Source organism: Ctenopharyngodon idella, chromosome 10 (genome assembly GCF_019924925.1).
Source record: "Ctenopharyngodon idella isolate HZGC_01 chromosome 10, HZGC01, whole genome shotgun sequence".
NCBI classification, from domain to species: domain Eukaryota; kingdom Metazoa; phylum Chordata; class Actinopteri; order Cypriniformes; family Xenocyprididae; genus Ctenopharyngodon; species Ctenopharyngodon idella.
The window spans coordinates 33,867,247-33,889,759 of record NC_067229.1 but is presented as its reverse complement, the minus strand read 5'-3'; the positions used below and the strand labels follow the sequence as shown (position 1 = coordinate 33,889,759).

Genomic DNA, 22,513 nt, shown 5'->3' with positions numbered 1-22,513 from the left:
TTACAGTATTATTACTTGAAATATATTTTAAAGCAACTTCTACATATAATATAATTTAAAATATAAGTAAACAAACCAAACTACAAGCAATAGCAAAAATAAACAATAATAGAACAAAGATGCAAATTAAATAAACAGTGTTTTTCAGTTTTTTTCAGGTAGATCTAACAGTAGTTAGATAAAAATTAGGTACAGAAATTGAATGAAGTAATAAAATGTAAAACAACACTGCATAGTCTTCACTTTATAAATTAAATATAAAGTTACAAAAGTTATTCAGTCAAGAGCATTGAGTGATTTTTTGCAGTGAGTCTGTTGTTTGATTAAAATTAAAAACACAGGCAGCAGCAGGAATATTAGGCTGCTGTCACTTTAAGAGCTAATGCACTGATCCAATATACTGATCCAATTACACATGCATTACCTTTCTCGTGTTTACATTCACTTAAGACATAACCAACTATATAGGATACTCAGACAAGAAGTGCATTTTGACATAATTGTGTGTGAAATTGTTGGTTCAAGAAGACGTGAAAGAGAGCTCAATTTAGTAATCACGTGCTGTCAGACGCGGCTTCTCTTTCGCCTGAATGTTTAAATTGGCAAGGCTTAAATACACCTGCAAATGATAAACTTGAGACCAAGACAAGACCAAGGCAAGGCGACAATGAGTCAAGACCAAGACGAGACCAGCACTCCTCAAAATCATCTGAAAGATCCACATTTACTGCCTGAGAAATGTCTTATATTTAATCAATAAATACGGTTAGAATAATAAAACACTATATAGAGCTGTTACCAATCAAACAAAATCACTAACAACAAAATTCATCTTTCCACTGCAAATGTGGCACAGAAGTTGAATCTGAATTGGTATAATTACAACTGCATAAATAATGTTGAGATTAATGTTTTAAAAATAAAATTTTGAATATGATGGAAAAATAAAATTATACTTTTAAATATGAAACTAAAACCGCTAGTAGGTGGCAGCAAATCAATTAATGAGTGAGCCACAGAATCGTTTATTCAATCGATTCATACAAAGCAGCTGATTTATTCAACAAGGAAACAAGATCGAGTACAAATGCAGTCGATACCAAGACAAGACCGAGACCTCAAAAAAATAAGACCAGCCTTGAGTATTACCAGAAAAATAAATTCATTAAAGGGTTAGTTCACCCAAAAATTAAATTTCTGTCATGTACTCACCCTCATGTCGTTCCAAACTTGCAAGACCGTCGTTCATCTTCAGAACACAAATCCGAGAGGTTTTTATCTCCCATAGAAAGCAACAAAATTACCACATTCAAGGTACAGAGAAGAAGTAAAGACACTGTTAAAATAGTCAATGTGGCTACAGTGGTTCAACCTTAATGTTATGAAGTTATGAGAATACTTTTTGTGCGCAAAAACAAAACAAAAATACAATTAAGGTTGAACCACTGTAGTCACATGGACTATTTTAACAATGTATTTAGTACCTTTCTGGACCTTGAATGACGTTGCTTTGTATGAGGGATAAAAAAAACCTTGGATTTCATCAAAAATTTCTTAATTTGTGTTACGAAGATGAACGAAGGTCTTGCGGGTTTGGAACGACAAGAAGGATGAGAACTTAATGACAGAATTTCATTTTTGGGTGAACTAACCCTTTAATTTTGTATTTTATATATATATATATATATATATATATATACACACACCTTTATTGCTTTAAATGACAAATCATTGTGATAAAGTAATTTGTATTGTATTTGTATTATATTATTGTAATTTAAAATACTGTTTCATAATAATAAAAAATAAAGAAAATCACCCTTGAATATAACGAGAAATACAAAATTCTAATGAAAACACCTAGTTACATTCTAGTAATGACAATTTGGACAGAGATATGATTAATTCTTTAAAGAAAAAAATAAATAAATAATATATATATATATATATATATTTTTTTTTTTTTTTAAAGATTATATATTCTTCTTTTGATTTTGAGGTGAAAGTTGAACCACACATGCTTATTTGAGATTTGCCCAAAGACACTTGGGGGTTTCTGTAGATTTGGGCCAGTAAACAACCACCTAGCAACCACTCAGAACTTCTTGTCAACCACAAAGCATTTTGCACAAACATGGCACTATTCTTGTAGCCTGCTGCATTCTCCGCAACCAACACATCAGAACCGACCCACAAAAGTGGAAACTTCATAATGCAAAAATGCATTCAGCACAGATTTTGATACACATTTGTGCTGTAACCAGATTTACGTAACTCATTCTGGTAGTGAAATAACACAAAAAGAGCATAAGTGCTGCATAAGAAATAAGTGCCAGTATCAGTGGCCACAATTAATTTTTACTGAATTGCCCCTAGTTGTTTAGAGTGATTCGATACACATTTTCTTATGCAGCTGAACTGTACTGTACTTAGGGAAAAGAAAAATATGGGAGAGAAAGAGAGAGGGAAACAGTATAATGGGAGATTTGCCTGCAGGGGATTGTCATGATCCACAGCATTGGTTACAACCCTTGTCCCAGTAAGAAATGACTGTTTACACTATGTGTGTGTGCATGTCACCCCACATGATATGATTGCGGCAAAGTGGCTTTAGGCACATATGTATGCCTGTGATTGGGTTTACAGGGGTGTTTGTGCTGTGATGCAGATGTGTATACCATGTATTCCAGCACTATGGGGAGGAGGACGGTGTCACAGCTCTTAAACCACCACACACAACACGGTTGCGGCCAAACAAATCAATGTAACTGATATTTGATCTGCCCTAGGCTTGGGTTCAAAAGATTCCACTGACTAGACAAATACAAACACATTTGATCCTGTCACACTGTATGAATGCACACACACACACACACACACACTCACACTCAGAAGCTGCATGAATGCAGTGTTCTGGATTCAGATGTGTTTAGCTGTATGTTCTGCTTTTCTGAACAGCTGGATGGTTGTGAAACTGTGTTTGTTGGTGAACAGCATGAGTTCAGAGTTCACTGCAGATGTGAAACAGGCCGATCCACAGCTATCATAACATGCAAATTTAAACATTCACATTTAACACAAAAGATTTTTGCTCTTCTTAATGGAGCTCGCCGTTACGGATTTACTTTTTTTCAGATGTTTCTCCTAAAATCCCTTTGGAGTAGAAGTCCCTGTAAGGCAAAGTCAGTTCACTCGGCGGCCATCTTGATAACAGCCCCAGGCAGCTATTTTCTAGTAGTTGTACAATATAGAAAGACCGAAATCTCCAAAAGATTTTGTCAAGATTATGTTTCAATAATCATCAAAATCTGACAACAATGTAACAATAAATATAGCCTATTTAGCTTAAATTAGGCTAAAAACTTTTTTTTTTTTTTTACAGCATTCTAAAATAATTCTAAAGCATTCTAGAGTAAACTGACCAAAAAGCCATTAGGCCTATCTCATTTATATAAAAGGCAGGACTTCAATTTTTATAACCACCATGATGAAAGTTACCAGTTTCATTAATTTCTAAACAAGAATCCATCTTTTCCTTAATAATGTCACTGAGAGAAAATAAAAATAGAAGCAAATGAGACAACTGTACAGTAATGGCATAAAATTAAAATTGAAGTGAATGGAATATGTTAATTTTAGATTTGTGTCTTTACTGTACAATAGTTTGGTTTTGGAATAATTAGATGAGAAAGATTTAGTTAGCATTAAAATAAACATGAAATGGAAGTTGCAATAGACTTTTATTTCCTGAGTAAAACTGGCTTCTCGAACAAGAAAAAATGTAGGGCGATACTTGATTTTGTCCATCAGGAAATTGATTGGACGGTTGTGGTTTGCTATTGCTGTGATGTCATGTGAGTGACAGGTTGTCCCGCCCTCACGCCAGTAAACACGTCAGCAGAGAAGAGAAGAGATGTCGCTGCAAGAGGGAGGGGAAGTTATTTGATTAAAGATTATGAGGGCACATGAATTTAATGAAAAAAAATAATGATGTGCACGGAAAAATTATAATAAATACTGCAATATTGATTTCATGCTGACTTGAGAATCGTTTCAATAGTCAAATGACTATTTAACCATTATAATAATTTTTGATTAAAGTCATTGTTGCAGGGTCCAAAATTTACTGTTAAAAAGGTGTCAACGGTGGGTGAATTAAGCAAATTTACCGTTAATAAATATTATAAATATTTTATATAAATATCAACCATAAGAATATATTTTGCATCATTTAAAAAAAAAAAAAAAAGCCCTTTTAACCACTGAATTTATGATCGTGCACATTATTTTACTTGAACATTTGAATGAGAAAAAAAATACTGAGTTAAAGAGATCTAATTTGCAGTTTTTCCATCTTTCCTAGATTGTTTTACAATTGAACCCTGATCAAAACTGTAGACACAACAGATTTCTTGATATTATATCAGAACCTTTGTCTCTTGAAAATTGTTGTGTGATTCTGCCAATTTCCTCACTTTTATTGGGCTATACTTTGAAGACATTTTGTACATTCTGGGCTCATTCTTTTCAAAAACTCTGCATTAGAATGGTGATGAGGGGTGTGAGGAGCATGCCCAAAGTGTGTATGCATGTGTCATGGCCGGGTCATCAATCACCAGCATCATTGATTGAATATTGATCAGCGCAGGCTATAATTCAGCATCTCTATCACACGCAGCCACACCATCAGACCCACAGCAGCATAAAAAACCTCTCCTTTCAAAAAAAACAATAGAGCAAATCTTGTATATTTGTGCCAATTAGAAGAGAATGAGAAGACAATAGGCAAAGGAGTGTATGTACACACACTCTCCCTTACTGCCTCTCCATTTTTTTCTCCATCTCTCTTTCCCCCTGCAGAAGAATCCTGATCCAATTTTCACCTGATCAAGAGCTGCTACGACGGCAGAAATAGCAGCATTTGTTTGAGGTTTGTTCTTGCATCAAAAGCAGTTGACTCCATAGTTCTTCCGCAGCGTCGACCAACTGGTTATTTATTTATTTACCTACCTTCGCCGACATCACTACTCCCCCCAAACGCAACATTCTCCCAACCTGCAGTGCCACTAACTGAATCTACATTTATATAATGCTGCCAAGCTTCAATTGACTATTGGACTGTTACCATCCTTTTGTTTAGCTGCGCACCTTATTGATTGTATTAAAGGGATTTTTTATTTGGAGCGCAGCCCTGAATGAAGAGAAGTGAGCGATACGCTCTAATCTGCTTGACGAAACACGTCTGGATAAAATCAAATTTCCCCCGACGTGACCGAGAAACGGCTCCACCTCTGCCTCTGAAGCACAGTCGTACATTAACTTTTTTTTTCAGAGTCAAATGCCACATGCCTGAAGGAAATACCAGTGCTTGTACAGCAGAGAATGAGTAGAGTTACATTTTAGGTGAATTTAGGTTTATGCTTTGGTTCTGCGTAAATGAAATGCCACATTGCAAAAGCTCCTTAAACTTTGGCTTTGTCATGACACTCAGTCTTGTTTTCTGCCAGCTGCACATTAGAATCAACACACATAATGTGACTTCTGTGCAGTTTTTGCAGTGTAAAAGAAGAAAAGGCCAAACACAATTATTAATTATTTAAATCCACTGCAAATTTTTTTTTAATGAAGTCTATACATAGAGCTAAAATTGCAGAAACTTGAAGAGATGGATAAAAGTAGATTGCCAAACTAAACAGTGCAAATAGAATGTGCAAATAAACAATGCTATCAGCAGACAATTCATTATTTGAGAATTCCCTTCTAAATATTTAGGAATATCAATTTATTGCAGCCTTGCAAGCACTGTAATAAAAATGAAACTATATTGCCAGTTAAACTCTGCACGTAACATAGAATTAACATTTCCAATTAAGAATTAATCACATAAAATGACTGAGCTAACTGTGGCTGATTTGTTCAATTAGCTAAACTTCTAATTCAAAAAGAGAATGATCACCTTTATGTTGTAATACAGGAGAAGATTAAAGGTGAGAAGATGCTTGTCAGTGGAATCCTCTGATTAGCTTCAATAAATTTTATAAATTTATTTATAACTATTTATAACCCCATTTCCAGAAAAGTTAGGGCATTTTGTATCTGTTGTTTGTTAATTCTCTTTAACCTATTTTTAACTGACAAAAGTACAAAGTACAAAAAAGATTTCAAATGTTTTAAAAGGACCAACTTAAATGTATTTTGTAAATATAAACAATTTTTGATTTTGATGACTGCAGCATACTCAAAAAAAAGTTGTCACGTTACACTTTTTTTTTTTTTTCTTTTTTTTTTATAAATTGTTCAGGAATGGAGGATACTAACTTTTGCCCAATCTCGCCTGATACAAGACCGCTGCTCAACAGTCCATGGTCGTTGCTGTCTGATTCTTTTTCAGGAGGGCCATTCATTTTCAATAGGAGACAGATCTGGACTGCAGGCAGGCAGTCAAGCACACCCACTCTAAGGTGTAGAGTGTCTACAAAACCACTCTGTTGTAGCATGTGCAGAATGAGGGCTGGCATTGTCTCGCTTCTCAGGAAAGATGTCATCTTGATGGCTGTATAAGTCTCTGTCTGTACAATCCCAATACATGTCCACGTCAATGGTATCTTCACACATATGCAAGTCCCCCATACCATGACAGATGTTTGCTTTTGCACCTGTCGCTGATGCAATTCCAGTTGGTCCCTTTCGTCTTAGGGACTGAGGACTCAATGTCCACTTTTTCCAAATGTGGACTTATCTGACCACAGCACACATTTCCACTGTCTTTTGGACCATCTCAGATGAGCTCGGGCCCAGAGAACTCTGCAGCATCTCTGCATATATTTGATGTATAGCTTAACAGAGATTCAAGTTGCATTTAGTTGATGCAGCAGCAAAATGTGTTAAGTGACAACGGTTTTCCAAAGTACTCCAGAGCCCATGAGGCTATATTTAACACAGTAACATGATGGTTTCTCATGCAATGCCATCTGAGGGCTCGAAGGTCACACACATTCAACAGAGGTTTCCTGCCTTGCCCTAAATGGCCTGATATTTCTCTGCACCTTATACCCAATCACGATACCCTCACCTATTGCCAATTTACCTACTTATTGTGGGATGTTTCCAAACAGCTTAACTTGGATTTTCTTTAATCTTTCCACTTTTATTTTGCCTGTCCCAACTTGGTGTGTGTGTTGCAGCCATTAAAATCTAAATTTGTTTATATATACAAAATACAATTTATTTGGTCAGTGAAGACATTGGAAATCTTTTCTTTGTACTTTTGCCAATTATCTACTGACAGTTATCTACCTACCAGGCCCCATGGTTTGGCACACATGATTCGCAGATTAATTGCAAAGTTTATCCATCACAGTTTATCATCTGCATGTGTTTTGTCTGGCCAATATACACATTCAGGTCATTTTAAACCATTCAAGAGCAAGAAGAGGCGAAAGAGAACACACACTTTTATCTGTATGCGCAGCCACACGCACACAGAGAGGCGTTTGAGTCCTTGTCTCCTTGCACTTGAATGGACACACACAAACTGTCAAAATACCCAACTCAGCATGTATTCTAGTAAACACAGTTGGTTATGACTTAAGTGAAAGTAAACAGTTAAGAAAGAAATCGGATGTGCATCAGTATACTGGATCCGTGCATTAGGTCTGTCATTGTTAATCAAACAACAAAAGCTTTAACAAAGATTAATCTATATTCAATTTATACAGTGAACACCATAGTGTTATTTTACACGTATTACATTTCTGCACCAGAATACTACTGTTAGACCTTACTTTAATTTATCTTTGTGATAATCTTCTTTTATCTATGCTTGTAATTAGTATATTTGTTTTTATTTTATTACTGACTGTTCACTTGTCTTTAATAACATTTGAACTTTATTAGTTAGGCTAGTAGTTTTTGCTGTGGTACCAAAGTACTTAAAGTGTGCTTTAAAGGCCCCCTGTGGTGAAAATCAAGTTTTTAATGTTGTTTATATGTCTCTGTGGTGTTTTTAACATGCTTTAAGATAAACCATGTGCAAATTCACAAGTCAACACCATTGCTGAGTATTTTCTCTTTAAAACTTCAGTAAACAAAGACAGTCTCAAACCCTGGGTTTTTGACGTCACAAACTACCTCGTAACCAATCACGTCAATGTGTCGGTGGGCTTTAGCATATCATTAACTGACCACGAAAGGTAGTCTCAAAAAAAGGTTATCCCGGTACATATTTCTGTTGATATGAAAAATCTGGTAGATTTAGCTATATGGCGGGTGTATGATGTATATTACAATGTAATGATGTACTATATGCCTTTCTCCACTGACGTTGTTCAAAGTGTTTCTAAGGATATTGATTGTTAGAAGGCAGCTGTCTGACTCACGAATGTGAACATGGTTTGTGTAACATTAGCAACACATTATTAGCTGTTTAATAATGTAGTCAAGCAAAATGCTAATCATATTAATTACCGTTATGTGTCCGACTTTGTAAAAAGCGATACTGTTGTGCAGCGTTTACCTCAGTAAGTTGACCGAGTGGATCTCGTCTGAGCTCGTGCGAGTGAGTGGAGGCGGGGCTAATTATCATATTTATAGATCCATGTATATTAAATGAGGCAAGGGTGTAGAGTTACATTCAAGCCATTTTAAGGCATTGAGATTTTGGTAACACTTTACAATAAGGTTCATTAGTTAACTTAGTTGACTACATTAGTTAACATGAACTAATAATGAATTGCACTTCTACAGCATTTATTAATCTTAAATTACAGTAACAAGTACGTACAGTAAAAAGTAAATACAGTAACAAATGTATTGCTCATGGTTAGTTCATGTTAGTTAATACATTAACTAATGTTTAAATAATGATCCTTATTGTAAAGTGTTACCAAGATTTTTTTTTTTTTTTTCACAGGAAAAAAATGTTTAAATATGTAATTTTGGTGATCAAAGATGAGTTTTAAGTAATAAAATTATAGACTACAGTGATAAAATTATTGACTAAGTAATAAACGGAAAACAAATTCTCAGGTGTCCCCAAAATATGTCTGTGAAGTTTCAGCTCAAAATACCCCACAGATCATTTATTATACCATGCTGTAAATGCCCATTTTTGAGTGGAAGGAAAATCATGCTGTTTTGTGCATGTATCTTTAAATGCAAATGAGCTGCTGCTCCCCACCCCGCTTTCTAGAAGAGGGCGGAGCCTGTACAGCTTACGCCTCGAATACTCTGCCAAAAATAAAACAAAACATCTGTTTGGTTTTGATTATCATCTCTATCACCTGCTCAGTTTAAACTTCTGAAATATGGTTTTGTGAGCGCACACATCCGAAGCACGTGCACAGAAAGCAGTTGGTTACGTCTGTGAGCGTAAACAGCAGGGAAAGACATCACATGTGTATATTAGATCTGTGTATTAAAGTGAAAGCAGCATATTTTACAGTAACTACTGCAAACAACAAAAGAAAAACAGAAAATCCCTTACTGCTCTTGATTAAATAACTTTAGTAGCTTTAATAAGAATACATTTCTTACTTGAATGCTCTATTAAATGCTCTGGCGAGGAGATAAACATGGCGGACTGTGTACAGCTCACTCAGGGGAGGAGCTAAGCTAATAGGGAAGATTCCCTTGCCAGTCATGGAACTGCTTGTTTAGAGAAGGTGGATTTTTACCATTATAGGCTGGTTGTTTACACACACTGTGGAAACACATGTGTTCAAACACCTTATGAAAGAGAATTTTGCATAATAGGTCCCCTTTAATTTTAGTTTTTTTTTTTTAAATATCCTGCTAAGTGAATAAAGTAAATATTTTCTACATATTATTTTAATAAATTGCAGTAATATTTAGTAGAATGTTGAATAAAAGGCAATCATTTTTCTTTATAAAATCATGCTTACTAATTTTTAACACTCAGCATAAAAGGATTTAGGAAGGAGAACCCAAGAGGATAATCATATTTGTGGGTTTTTCAGAAAGTTTGAAAATGCCTGAGAAAGAGAGAGTGAACAAGCGAGAAGGGGAGATAGATGAGATAATTACAGTTTCTTCTAATTCTTTGGCTGTAAACTACACTCACATCCCCACTAACATGCCCAAAAGTCCCACACTAAACACCCACCAAATGTTAAACTGAAATGCAGTGAAGGTGCCAAGTCCAGATCCATTAAATCCCTCCCAAACCTGTGAATGATTCTCAGTGCGGTGACTGTGTAGGAATCCCCGTCAGTGAGTGTGTACTGGATGATTTTCTGATAAGACTCACTAGCAACGCAGCGGCGCTTGGCACACATAAACATGGGAAGCGATGAGTGTGGAGAGTGTGTACACCTCCACAACACTGTCAGATGCATTAATCACCTACTGTGGAGGCACTGTTTCTCTGTGTTGTTGTGAACAAATTTCTTTTAATGTTGTAGACCCATTTTAACACTGCAAAGACAGCATAGATGTCCCATCTAAAGCGTTTAAAACATTTAATGTCATATGTCTGCATGCATACTGCAGATCCTCTGCACTGCTGTCTTTGAGAATATTCCACAGTATGTGTACAACTGTATACACATGAAACAAATGCTTACATATTCCCCTGTGAGTAAATGCAATTCATCTTCATAATTATGAAAAATAATTATGATCTTCTCGTTATATGGCCCCAGATTTGCTTATTATCTCTTATTAGGGAAGAAATATTTCTGTACACAGAAGCTGTTTCTTTCAACTCATGTGTGCAAATAACACATGGACTTTTAGATGTTTCTAAGTTTAATGTGTGCAGATTCTCTTAGATTCAGATTTAGAATCACTAATTATATATCTCATTCATTCTTATTTATGATTTTTATATGTGGAATAACGTATGGAAAGAATAAGCACAAATGATATATTTTAAAGTGCCCCTGTTATGCTTTTTTAAATATTACCTTTAATGCAATGTGTAATGTAACTGTCTGTGAATGTAAACGATCTGCAAAGTTGTGGAGCCGAAAGTGCGCGATAAATAAGGTTATTGTCTCTCAAAAGAAATAATCAACTCTGAACAGCTTAAAGGAGTCTTTAGGAATTAGAATCCCACTTCCGTGACGGCCACACGTCACAAAGTAACACATTTGTCTAATGCCCGCCTATGGTCTTCACTGGCTGCCCACGAAGAACATCTACTTTGACCCACCCTTAAACACTGTAGCTGGTTCGTGTTGTATACATGTCGAGAAGATGCTGTTTTCTGGTCAGCAAAAGCAAATTCTCTTTGTACACTTCCACTTGAACACTTCCAAAGGATGAGGACTTGAAGAGTCAGTGGTTAAAATTACCACAGCGATACAACACCCGAATAACATTTTCACAATTGCTTCTCAAATCTCTGTGAGGTCTAAATGGTATTTACAAAACGTCTTTAAAGATAGGACAATAGCCACTTTATTTGGACCAACTTGCTCCTCAGAATCACAGCCTGTAAGTATGATTAATTATTGATGTATATATTTTCTACTGGGTGTTCAAAATATGTAGTATATGTTGTTTTTCTATATTGTGCTAGGTCTCCACCTAACCGGCTAACTCATATTCACTGTCTTACCGAAATACTTTTGCAAATCAGCTGTGGCTCACTATTACCTAAAATTGTGTCCATTAATGCAGACTGTCTGTTGTTCTTACTACTCTGAGTAATGATAAAGGATGGAGCATGATTTGTTTTTCAAACTTTGTTACATCAGTCATTCACGTTAGTGCTTGGCTAACGTTAGCACTATTATTGATACAGTTAATGATACAGTTCCCACATGTGCACCGGAATAAATTAAAAAATACACACATCGGTTTGTTGATGGACATACACATCGGTGTAGAGGAATTACAGTTCCAACATCTCAAGATGAATGTCAAACGGAGTAGTGTATCACTGAGAAATGTCCTGCTCAAGTTGTTCTTGCGATGGAGGCTCGGGTTGAATAACTAGTTCTTCCAATGTTTCATCAACGGACTTACGCTCTGTTATTAATATGGTCTTTACAGTGTGTACAATTGCTGAGCTCCGGAAGCCTCTGGAGCTGAATCAGTTATGGTAATGGGTGTTTGTTTCCACATGCGGTGTAAGCGGTAGACCAATCACAACAGACTGGGCCGTCTGGCCAATCAGAGCAGAGCAGGCTCACGGAAAGGGGGGATTTAGAGAGATTGAAGCATCGGACAAGTCGTTTGAGAATCATTGAAAAATGTGGTGATGTGCAATGTATATTATGAGAAAATGAAAGCGTTTTTTGACCTTTGATGCATGTAAACCTATTGTAGGAGACTTCCAAAACAAAATTAACAACCTTTAAAATAGCATAATAGGGGCACTTTAATGTCGCAATTTTTTCTCCTAGACAGCAATGAGTTTAAATGGAGAGCAAATGGAGACTTATGCTTCACCTTAGAAAAGAGTATTGTAAATGAATCTCAAAATTGACAAAAGATATTTCAAAATATTTCATATCAAACATCTCTGTTACAGTGAAATCACAAAAAAAATAAAAGATAATTAGCATATTATTGTGTGATTTGGGTATACTAGACAACCTATTTGAAGCCACAGCAAGACTTGCAATCACTCTCTGAGCCACATCAATTGAGCTGCTTGAAGACTGAAATCCTAGAATCGTTCATGCAATGGATGCATCATCCAACTGCAATCTACAGCACTTAGTGAATGTATATCTACAAATTAAGGAAGACTGATTTACTGACTCACTGTAATGGACAGGCACATTAACACACTCAAAGAGTACACAGAGTTGCTAAAACGCAAAAGTGCTATTAGCATTAGGAGACCTCCTGTGTATATGGTTTCATTGTTGAAGAGCTTTCATCTCTCGAACAAACACACATTGCCTGCCACACTCCCATGTCTATGACAACCCATTTTGAGAGCTGGCACAGTGAGACATTACCCAGCAGTCTCTGCACAACCCATTTACAAACTGCAGTGAGGCCCATTTATCAGAGACTTTAGCACATGCTCAGATTGTTGCCTGTGCAGTTTCAGTAACAATCACTGACTGGAGCATGTTAAATATCCGTTGCGCTCGCAGGAGTTCTTGCTCTCTTTAGCTCTGGCAACTACCATTTTGTATGCGCTAAATTCAACTAATCTAACTTAAACCCTGCATGTGATCATGAGCAACAGATTAGCTTTTACAGGAGAACAAAAAGAGAAGGATCCCAAGGTTATCCGGAAAACAGGTTATATGAAAAGAGTGTCTTATTTGGAAGTATAATGGTTGTAAATAAGTTTGAATCCTTTGTTTTACGTTCCATAAACTCTCTGTAACACGCTGCTACAGAAAAGGACAGAATCGCACAAGTTGATTAGTTTCCCTATCACACTGAGAAAGGGTGAGTATGCGGATGTACATTTTTGTGTGGGTGAAAATATGTTTATAGTGAGTGAGAATGAACATGAATGAAACATTCCACAGATCAACGTATGTTTCTATGAAACTTACCATCCTCTGTGGGAACGTAGACGTTAAGGTAAAGGCAGTCCTCGCTCTGGTTCTGTACATACGCCGCGGCTGCATCCAGGTTGTCGGTGAACCATACGGGAAGCATGATCTCTGGCAGCACCCCGTGGATGTTCTGCGGGCACACTGGTGCAAACTGGGTAGCGTTACGGATCTCCTGCCAGGAGCCTGGTGCCTCCGGGGGCTGGAAGCGCCTCTCGCCCACTGGCGGGGTGGCATAGGGGACGCCCAAGTACTGCTCGACCGGGCCCAGAATCTCATTGTTCAGCTCCTTGCGTACGCCCCGAAGCTTCCCGTAGCCTGTGGTGACCATAGGGTGCTTGGCGGCGGTGAGGTCTGCCCGCTGGCAGGAGGACAGTGCCAGGCGCAGCGCCAAGCCCAGCAGCCACACCAGGCAAGTGTCAGATATGCGGCGCGGGCAGGAGCGGGCCGTCTCCCGCCGCAATCGCGCCACGCCCACCAATGACATGCTTCGGCTGGGGTGAGTGGTGCCCCAGTGATGGGTAACTATATATGAAATGGACAAGGGGGAAGAGTTTCAGGCCCCTCCAGTGATTTTGAAGTTAGGGAATTTGCGGGAGTGAGGGTGTGTGTATCCTCAGTGGAGCACAGAAGAGGACTGCTGACACTGAGCGGTGAAGAACTTCATCCTGATGTTAGTGCAACATGAGCTTCTATTGCGATTTGCTCATTAGTTCCCTACAGGGAGAGAGAGACAGAAGCAGAAAGACAGATATCATTAACTGCAGACAGTAAAACATGCATACCAACACTATCAAACACAATAAAAGGTAATTACAGTATTGCCTGAGGTTTAAAAATCATATCAACCATAAACATGTGAAACATGAATCTAATTAAATATCATTTGTTCCACTGCATATAATCTTTCTCTTAATGTTTGTTTAATATCTTGGTTGAAATATCTTCTTCTTTTTCTGGAGTATTCTCTAAGGCGCATAATTACAGATGCATATCTGGACCATGGGCCGTTCTCTCCAGCGCACTTGTCACATCGTTGAGAGGTGCACAACAGCGACACATATTCACACTCGGGTACCGGGGGGTGTGAAATACTGAGTGTGCTGCTTAATTGACTTCCTCGGAGGAGATGACAGCACCAAGTGTGTTCATTTTAAGTTCCCCCCGACGTGCTGTTGCTCTAGATTCTTGGTTCCTGCCTCCCCTCCGTTCCACTTGACTTAGCCGTGCTAGTTTCAATCTCGCTAGAGTAGATGGGGGCATTTGGGCGTAATAACTGTCTGCCGCTGACAGTCTATGACACAATCACCTTCCCCCCTCTCTTAAGCTAAAGACATACATCTACAGGGGGGAATTAACCACATGACATAATGATCTACGAGGAACGCAAGGAGAAGTGTTTACCGCCATTTTGGCATAAAGAGACGTTATGAACAGGGACTGGGTGTACAGAGACAGACCAATTTAAAATCGACCTATAACGAGACACTTAATTCTGGAGTCATACGGGTAACAGGAATCAGTGATTCAAGAACGATGATATCATACGCGATTGGTCCTGGAAACTGCTTCCAGAATGAATAATCTACAGTGGACAGCATGTATCTGGGCTTAAAAAATGTATGCATACTAGAAGCATCCATTAGCAAGCAGTGTTATTTTAGTATAATTTATATACTATTATAGTTTTTTTTAATATTTTGAATTAGCTTATATATTTTTAGTTTTCAATTGTAGTTTAAGTTTTACTAAAATTCTTAGGGCTTTAATTTATTTTTGTTTTAGTCATTTTAGTACTTCAACTTAAACTTATTTCAGATAGGTGTCAAAGCAACAATAACAATAACAATACTGTTATGAAGAGCTAAAACTACAATCTATACACACGCAACATGTAGTAGATCATGAGTAAGCTCATGAGTAAACCTTTTTCATACAAGATTTTATACACTGATTGTGGGGGGAAATCTGTGGCATGGATGTAAATATGGTATTGCTGAGAGTATTAAATGCCATGAACTGTGTTCTTTTATCAGGTAGCCTAAAGTTTATAAATGGTTTAAGCACAACCCAATTAGCACATTATCCCTATGCCACTCTGCATTTTGATGCCTTTACTGGCTTATTAAATGTCTGTTTACATTTTGACATCCAAACTGGAGGAAAACCTGACAATTTCAGTTTCTGAATTCTGTAAAAGTCTGTGGAATAAAAACAAGATAGCTGCAAGTTTTTTTTTTTTTTTTTAAAGAGACTGTCAGATGGGGCTTAAGGACCAGAAAAAAAAAGTTTGACTGCCAACAGACACAACTCTTTGTAAAGATGTAGGCTGACTTCTCAACAGCAGAATGCCAATCTGTGTGGGAGTTGTGAGTGTAGTTTGGACACCACGAGGGCTGTAGAACCATTTTAAAGTGACAACCGTTGTCCCAGGATCTACATCGACAAAATCAAGAATGAAGTAAATGTCTCCTCACAGGCCCTGAGCAAACTGCTCCATTCTGCTGATCAAAGCTTGGAGACTTTATAGAGAAGTAAATGTATGCTAAAGTAAATGTGTGCACAGCCACAAAGAACACACAGCCAATCTGAACAGCTGAGGAAAAACATGTACATTTGCACAGGCAAAACAGAAACCATCTTAGTGAAACATCTGGGCATCATCCTCGCAAGAGATAGAAGATTCTACAAAGAAATCAAGAGTCAAGAGCAAAGACAGAATCATCCAGCGTATGCTGTTCTTCAAGCACTCTGCATCGCCATGGCAACCAAAGCACAGCTAATCAACCTAGCAGCACTAAACCTGGACACAAAACACCTGGAGTAGAAAATCACCAACTGCAGGAGAACCTGACTAAGGAAAAGGTGAAGGAAGAGGAAGATTGTGAAACACTGGGTTTGACGCAACACCAGACATGTCGTAAACATTCTCACGACCTCATGTGTCAAAATCCAGAGCTCAAAACCAAATGTTTCTGTACTAAAAGATAAAAACAATTTCAATTACAACATACAGTGACAGCATCTAATACCATAAGATTTAGAGACACCTGAGACATGTAACAATGATTTCAGCTCAAAATACTTCAAGAAATTCATGGATAAATGTAGATATCTGATATCAACAACCCCGAAGTCACTGATGACACTTAAAACCATCAGCAAGGAGTAAATGCATTTATGTAAGAAGTAGTGTGTACTGTAAGTAGCCACTTAACAGACTCTTTCATCCAAGAAACTTACAATTAAGCTATTAAGAAGTTGCTGTCTTGTTGGTTCCGAGGAGTTTTTCCTACTTGAGTGCAGCATCCAACTGTTTCAGAAGGCAATTCACTGTCTCCACTCCTATTGGTAGTCATCGCTCATGTGCATATAATTACATTCTGTTAAAGGCACAATATGTAAATTTTGCTGCTTATTCAAAACAAAGGCGTAGCTTGATGATGCCTTGATTTCGCGGAATAATGGGAGGTGTTGTCTTCACGTCTACAGCCGGTGGAAAGAATCCGATGGGACTCGGGCAGAAATCATATTCATGGATGAGCTAATGTATTAAAGACTTATTAATATTACATAGTATGAAGCAGGGTGTGGCTGAAAGCTGTTGGAGCGGAACGAGTGGACTGCTTACGCTTTTTCTGGTCAAGCATATGCAGAGTAACGCAGTGCTGTTTTATCATATTAGATACATTTGTGTGTTAAAAGTTGTTATAATGCTACTCTGTGCTTTCACTCGGTGGCTACTATGAGACACTTGTTGCACACTGCAGTAAGCCAGATTGATGATAGGCATGGTAAAACATGGTCCTTGAGGTAAATCAAGATATTTTAAAATATATTTTAATCCAAAAATTGTACATATTGTGCCTTTAATTGTTGTTGCAATATCAACAGCTGCTGTCACTAATATCACCATGAAAATCACATTGAAAACGAGAGATTTCCAATCCAATTCCCAACCCCCTCCCCCCTTTTAACACACACATTTTGAATACATTTTAATACTTTAAAACTTCCCAGCAAAAGAAACCTGACCGAACATCAGAAGAGATAATATCTGTAAGCTACATTTGAGGAATTTTCAGTATTAAGAGGATCCTATTTTTGCTTGTGTGTAGATGAGTGTGTTGGAACACCAAAATATCCTAATCTATCAATATTTATGAGACACAATTAAGGCCAAAGATTCACCCTCGCCTGGTGGGGCTGCAATTGAACTTCATAAATATGCAGTTTTTAGTTGACCCCCCACCTTCAAACACACAGCCACACAAATACGTGTATAACCTGCTGAGGCGCTGTTACATCACCGCCAGCGTGTGGTAATAAATCAAGAGTGTATGAAGACAGCAAGAAAAAGACAGCATGCTCTCTCAGCTCCCCAGGTAAAAGGTTTCCGAGCTCATCAAGATCAGGTCCTTGTTATGATATACGCTCAGTAAGCTAGTGAAAATGTCTCCCAGTCATGTGATCAAGATCTCTGACATGACAAAATGCACCCTTCAGATATTAAATGGTATGTCAAATTGTGCTAACGGGCAATTGACATGACATGTCAGAAAGTGACAGCAGTGTGACATGTGATATACTCAGTCTTAAACAGTGATAAAAAACAAAACAAAAACACTTTTCTAATTCTTTTATTATTATCACTATCATCACACAGATTTTATTATGTTAATCATTTTACTATCTCATATTAATCGAGACACTATGTGGAACTTTGCACATAGTTTGTACTTTTACTACATTTTATTTTAATAAAATAAAACAAAATTTCCAGAACAAACTGTGCAAAGCACCACATGGTATCTATATTGTATAAGTATATTATATTATGGGGTCCCTCATTATAAGACCGCAGGACAATGATTTTTAGAGTATATTGAGAGACAAACTGTTCAAATGAGATGTGTTGATGGCAATTAAGCCGTCATTACAGTAACAGCTAAATGTTTTGATATATTTAATTCACTGTTGTCTACCCTTGCAGAACACCAAAGACTAAATGCTCTTGATCAATTGGTTAGGACATGCACATATTTCATTTCCTGTAAGGACACCAGGGAACTTCCTAATGCTATGGGGGCTGCATGCAATCGGTGATCCAAAAGTGTTACACAAACACTGTTTCTCTGAGGGAGAGCTTTATTGATAAAACTAGATATGGTCAGTTCATAAATCACTCACAGACAATTTCTTGTGTGTTTGTGTATGTGAAATGGCCTAGCTGAGTGTAAGAAGCCCACGCAAAGCCCTTGTTGATTAGCTGCGTGTGGGCTAGGTTAGGCCCTCAGGGGCAGCAGTAAGTCTGTGAGTAAAACAACGTACGCCCCTCTTTCTGCTTCTTGTTGATGGATGCCTTAGTAGTAGCAGAATTTTTTAGCGTGCATTTGAAGGAAATGCAGTCCTACTGGACCTGCCAATAAAGCACTCACTGCTAGAAGGACATGCAAAAGGATCCTAATTGAGAGGGCTGTGTGTTTGTGCGCTGAAATAACACACCACTCATTCTCCGTCTACTACAGTAAGTGACTGTGATGCACACTTCCCGTTCTGCTAGGGTCCTTATGCTGGATGCATTCAGCAGCGGGCTTGGGCTCGGATCCATTTTAGTTCAGCAGATTCAAGAGATTAATGCAACTCTTGAGGTGAGTTCGATAAAAACCTGCGAGGGCACGTACAGATGATTTGAATTGCAAGCAGAATTTTAGCATTTGCTCAGTCGATATGAAAGTGACCCTGAACTGGCTCAAAGGGCGAAGTCACTAATCCAAGGCAATGAGATATAGAGATTCATTCATCTCTCTCCAAAATAATTCTTCTCTCACAACATCATAATGCTCTTTTACTGCTGTTTGCCAAGTATTAAACTTCAGGATGAAACTCATCCTTGCTAAGACTAACATTACTATTAGGGTAAGATGTGGGAAGATGCCTCCTTAAGAACTGTGTATTTAATGCTAAACTGTAGCATGACTTTAACATGCACAAGGTAATGATGTATTATCCTACATATTATTAAAGGAAATAAATCAAAACATTTGCTAATTTACAAAATTGAAAATCAGGAAAGGGGGGCTATCTTGCCTCACTACTGGAGTAAAATGACCCCCTGTCTGGAGCAAAGTAAACTTATCCCAGTTGATTTTGCTGAATACAAAAAAATACAGCTGTACTTTAATGATTCATATTTTTGAAAATATGTCATTAATGTAAAAAAGAAAAAAAATCAAATATTCTATGTAAATAGAATAAGAATTATATGTAAATGTAATAGAATACATTTTTACAATTTAGTTGAAAAATAGCATAACGACGGAACACAAAGTCAAAGAGATTCAACTGAGATTTAACTGTAATTCTATACAGACGTCTGTTTTTCAATTGAAGGTATTTCAATAATTGCAAACTATGAAAAATGACTAAATGATTGGGTTATGATGAATAAGGATGTTTGAAATGTACATCTGGATATATCCATGAAATGTTACAATTTAAATAAATAATAAAATAAAATACAATTAATTAAATAATAAATTCACCAGCAACAACATGCCAAGCAATAACAAAAAAAATCTAAATTAATGTGTCCACAAAAATCCCCCAAAAAATAAATGTAATCACTTTATCTCGAGCACGCACTACTCATGGTTTCTTCATAAAATGTCAAAATCTATTTATATGATGTTCGTTCTTATAATATAATCAACATCCCCATTTAAATAGCATTTATCTTTTCAATCCGTTATCTAAACATTATCCATTTACCAGCTGTAAAATCCAAACTAGGTCCGACCTCTGTCATCTACAAACAGCATCGGATAACAACCGCTGTCTCAGTCTTCACAATTTAGCACCGCTTCACTACGTGATCCTGTAACGGCTCCAACCTTCTCCATCAGTCTAAAGTCGTTACTATCACCTCCAGGTGTGACCGCCTGCCCTGAGCCATCAGCCGCTGCTGTACATCATCTACAATCTCCTGCCGAGGATCTGGCACCGCCTAAACCAAACAATACCCTGGAGGGAACAGCACGATTCTGACAACTGCAGGGGGACAGTCAAGTGCCAATTAGTGACATGGGGTGAATATGGAAAATGCTTTTTTAGCTACATGTAAAATTCTTAATAGTGAAAGGCTCCATTAGCTATTATGACACAAATCGACCAGTCAGCACACCATATCAAATACATTCATCATAAACTAAACAAGCTAATGGTCATTACCAAAGGTTGCTTGGTTCAAGTTCGCTTTTGATAACAGACGGAAGGGTATCGATGTGAAGTCTGGTGCATTTCCATGAACTGGTTGAAAGAAATTATTCTTTTCATGTCTTTCAGTTTTGGCATCCCCAGAACTGCTCATGCTGCATTTTACATGTAGTGGAAAAAAAGGTGATATATTTAGTTAATAGTTCTGTTTGTCACCATTTCTTTGAATATATTATGGGTGGTTGACTCATAATGTGTAATCTGCATCAAGCTTTTTGCCTTCGCTAGTTCATTTTAAATGGTCCTGCAGAATCATTACGTAAAAGTATTCGATATAAACTTATAATAATAATAAAAAAAGTATTTCACATCAAATTACACAGATTTTATCAAATGTTGAATTATGTTGAGTTCTAACTGGAGCTGTCACGACATCAGATTTTTTAACACAGTTATTTTGGCCAAAATAATTCATGATACCAAGATCACAGGTAACAGTCAAATTAATTTTTAACTTTATTATTTTATTTTTTTAGCCATGTCTGTGATCTTGTCTGACATGAATTAAAGTCCCCCTGTAGTCAAAAATTGTATCCCTTAAAACTCATCTTTGATCTTCATGCCTTAAAATAGCTTGAATATAACTCTACACCCTTGCTTCATTTAGTATACGCGGATCTATGAATATGCTAATGAGCCCCGTTTCTACTCCTTCGCTCCAGCTCAGAGATCCACTCGGTCAACTTACTGACATAAAAGCTGCACAATGATATCACTTTTTACTATGTCAGACACATGACGGCAATTAATATGATTAGCCTTTTGCTTGACTACGTTATCAAACAGTTGCTAATAATGTGTTGCTAATGTTACACAAACCATGTTTCCGTTAGTCAGACAGCTGCCTTCTAAAAATCAATATCCTTAGAAAAGCTTTAAACAACTCAGAATGTCAGTGGAGAAAGGCATATAGTACCGCTATATTTCTAAATCTACCCAATATCAACAGAAATATATACCGGGATAGCCTGGCTTCTCTTGAGACTCCCCTGCTTCAGAGTGGTTATAGTTAATGATATGCTAAAGCTTGCTGGCACGTTGACGTGATTGGTTACAAGGTAGTTTGTGACGTCACAAACACCAGCGATTTCAAACCACGTTTTTGAAACTGCCTTTAGATCAATGCAGTTTTAAAGAGAAAATACTCAGCAATGGTGTCGACTTTGAATTTGCAAATGGTTTGTCTTAAAGCATATTAAAAACACCACATAGACATGTAAACAACATTAAAAACTTGATTTTCACCACAGGGGGACTTTAATAACATGATATCAAAACTGCATTTTTTTGGCCTTTCATAGTTATCGTCACTACCGGTAGGGCCTAAATTGCACCCCTAACATGTCACCCACCTCGGACACAGATAAACATCATAGTCATTCAGAATGAAAAGTGAGAGGCCTTGAGTCAGAGCACTAAAGGGCTGAGATGAAGTCTCTAATAAAGACATGAAGCTCTCATGGCCTGTACATTAGTAGCCAATAACACAGCCTGACTCCTGTCTGGCGAGGCGGGGGTCTAAATGCCCTTAAGCGCAGCAATGACCACACACGTGATCTCAATCACATATGGATTGTTCTGGAGCATTTTTTAATAATGAGCCATTCCTCTTGCATGAATGTGATATCTGGCATTAATTCATCTGTGCTGGGAAACTCGGCGTGAACGGCGCTGAGCTGGGCCAGGTCCATCTGTGCACACGGTGCCCACAGCCTTGTCTAACTTTGTGTCAGCAACGAGTGCCCACA

At 37.4% G+C, this 22,513-nt stretch overlaps 1 protein-coding gene across 3 annotated transcripts in view; it reads right to left on the bottom strand.

Moving 5' to 3' along the window:
• The window catches only part of nlgn2b (neuroligin 2b), an 86,925-nt gene that overhangs the window by 47,260 nt on the left and 17,152 nt on the right, over window positions 1-22,513 (bottom strand). For 2 of the 3 annotated variants that reach the window (XM_051910629.1, XM_051910630.1), the window contains exon 2: window positions 13,491-14,207. In XM_051910629.1, coding sequence (XP_051766589.1) covers window positions 13,491-13,977 — 487 coding nt within the window. In that variant the 5' untranslated portion in view covers window positions 13,978-14,207. Of the gene's footprint in view, window positions 1-3,125; window positions 3,827-13,490; window positions 14,208-22,513 lie in introns of those variants that run through there. The other variant, XM_051910631.1, reaches the window with a different exon arrangement.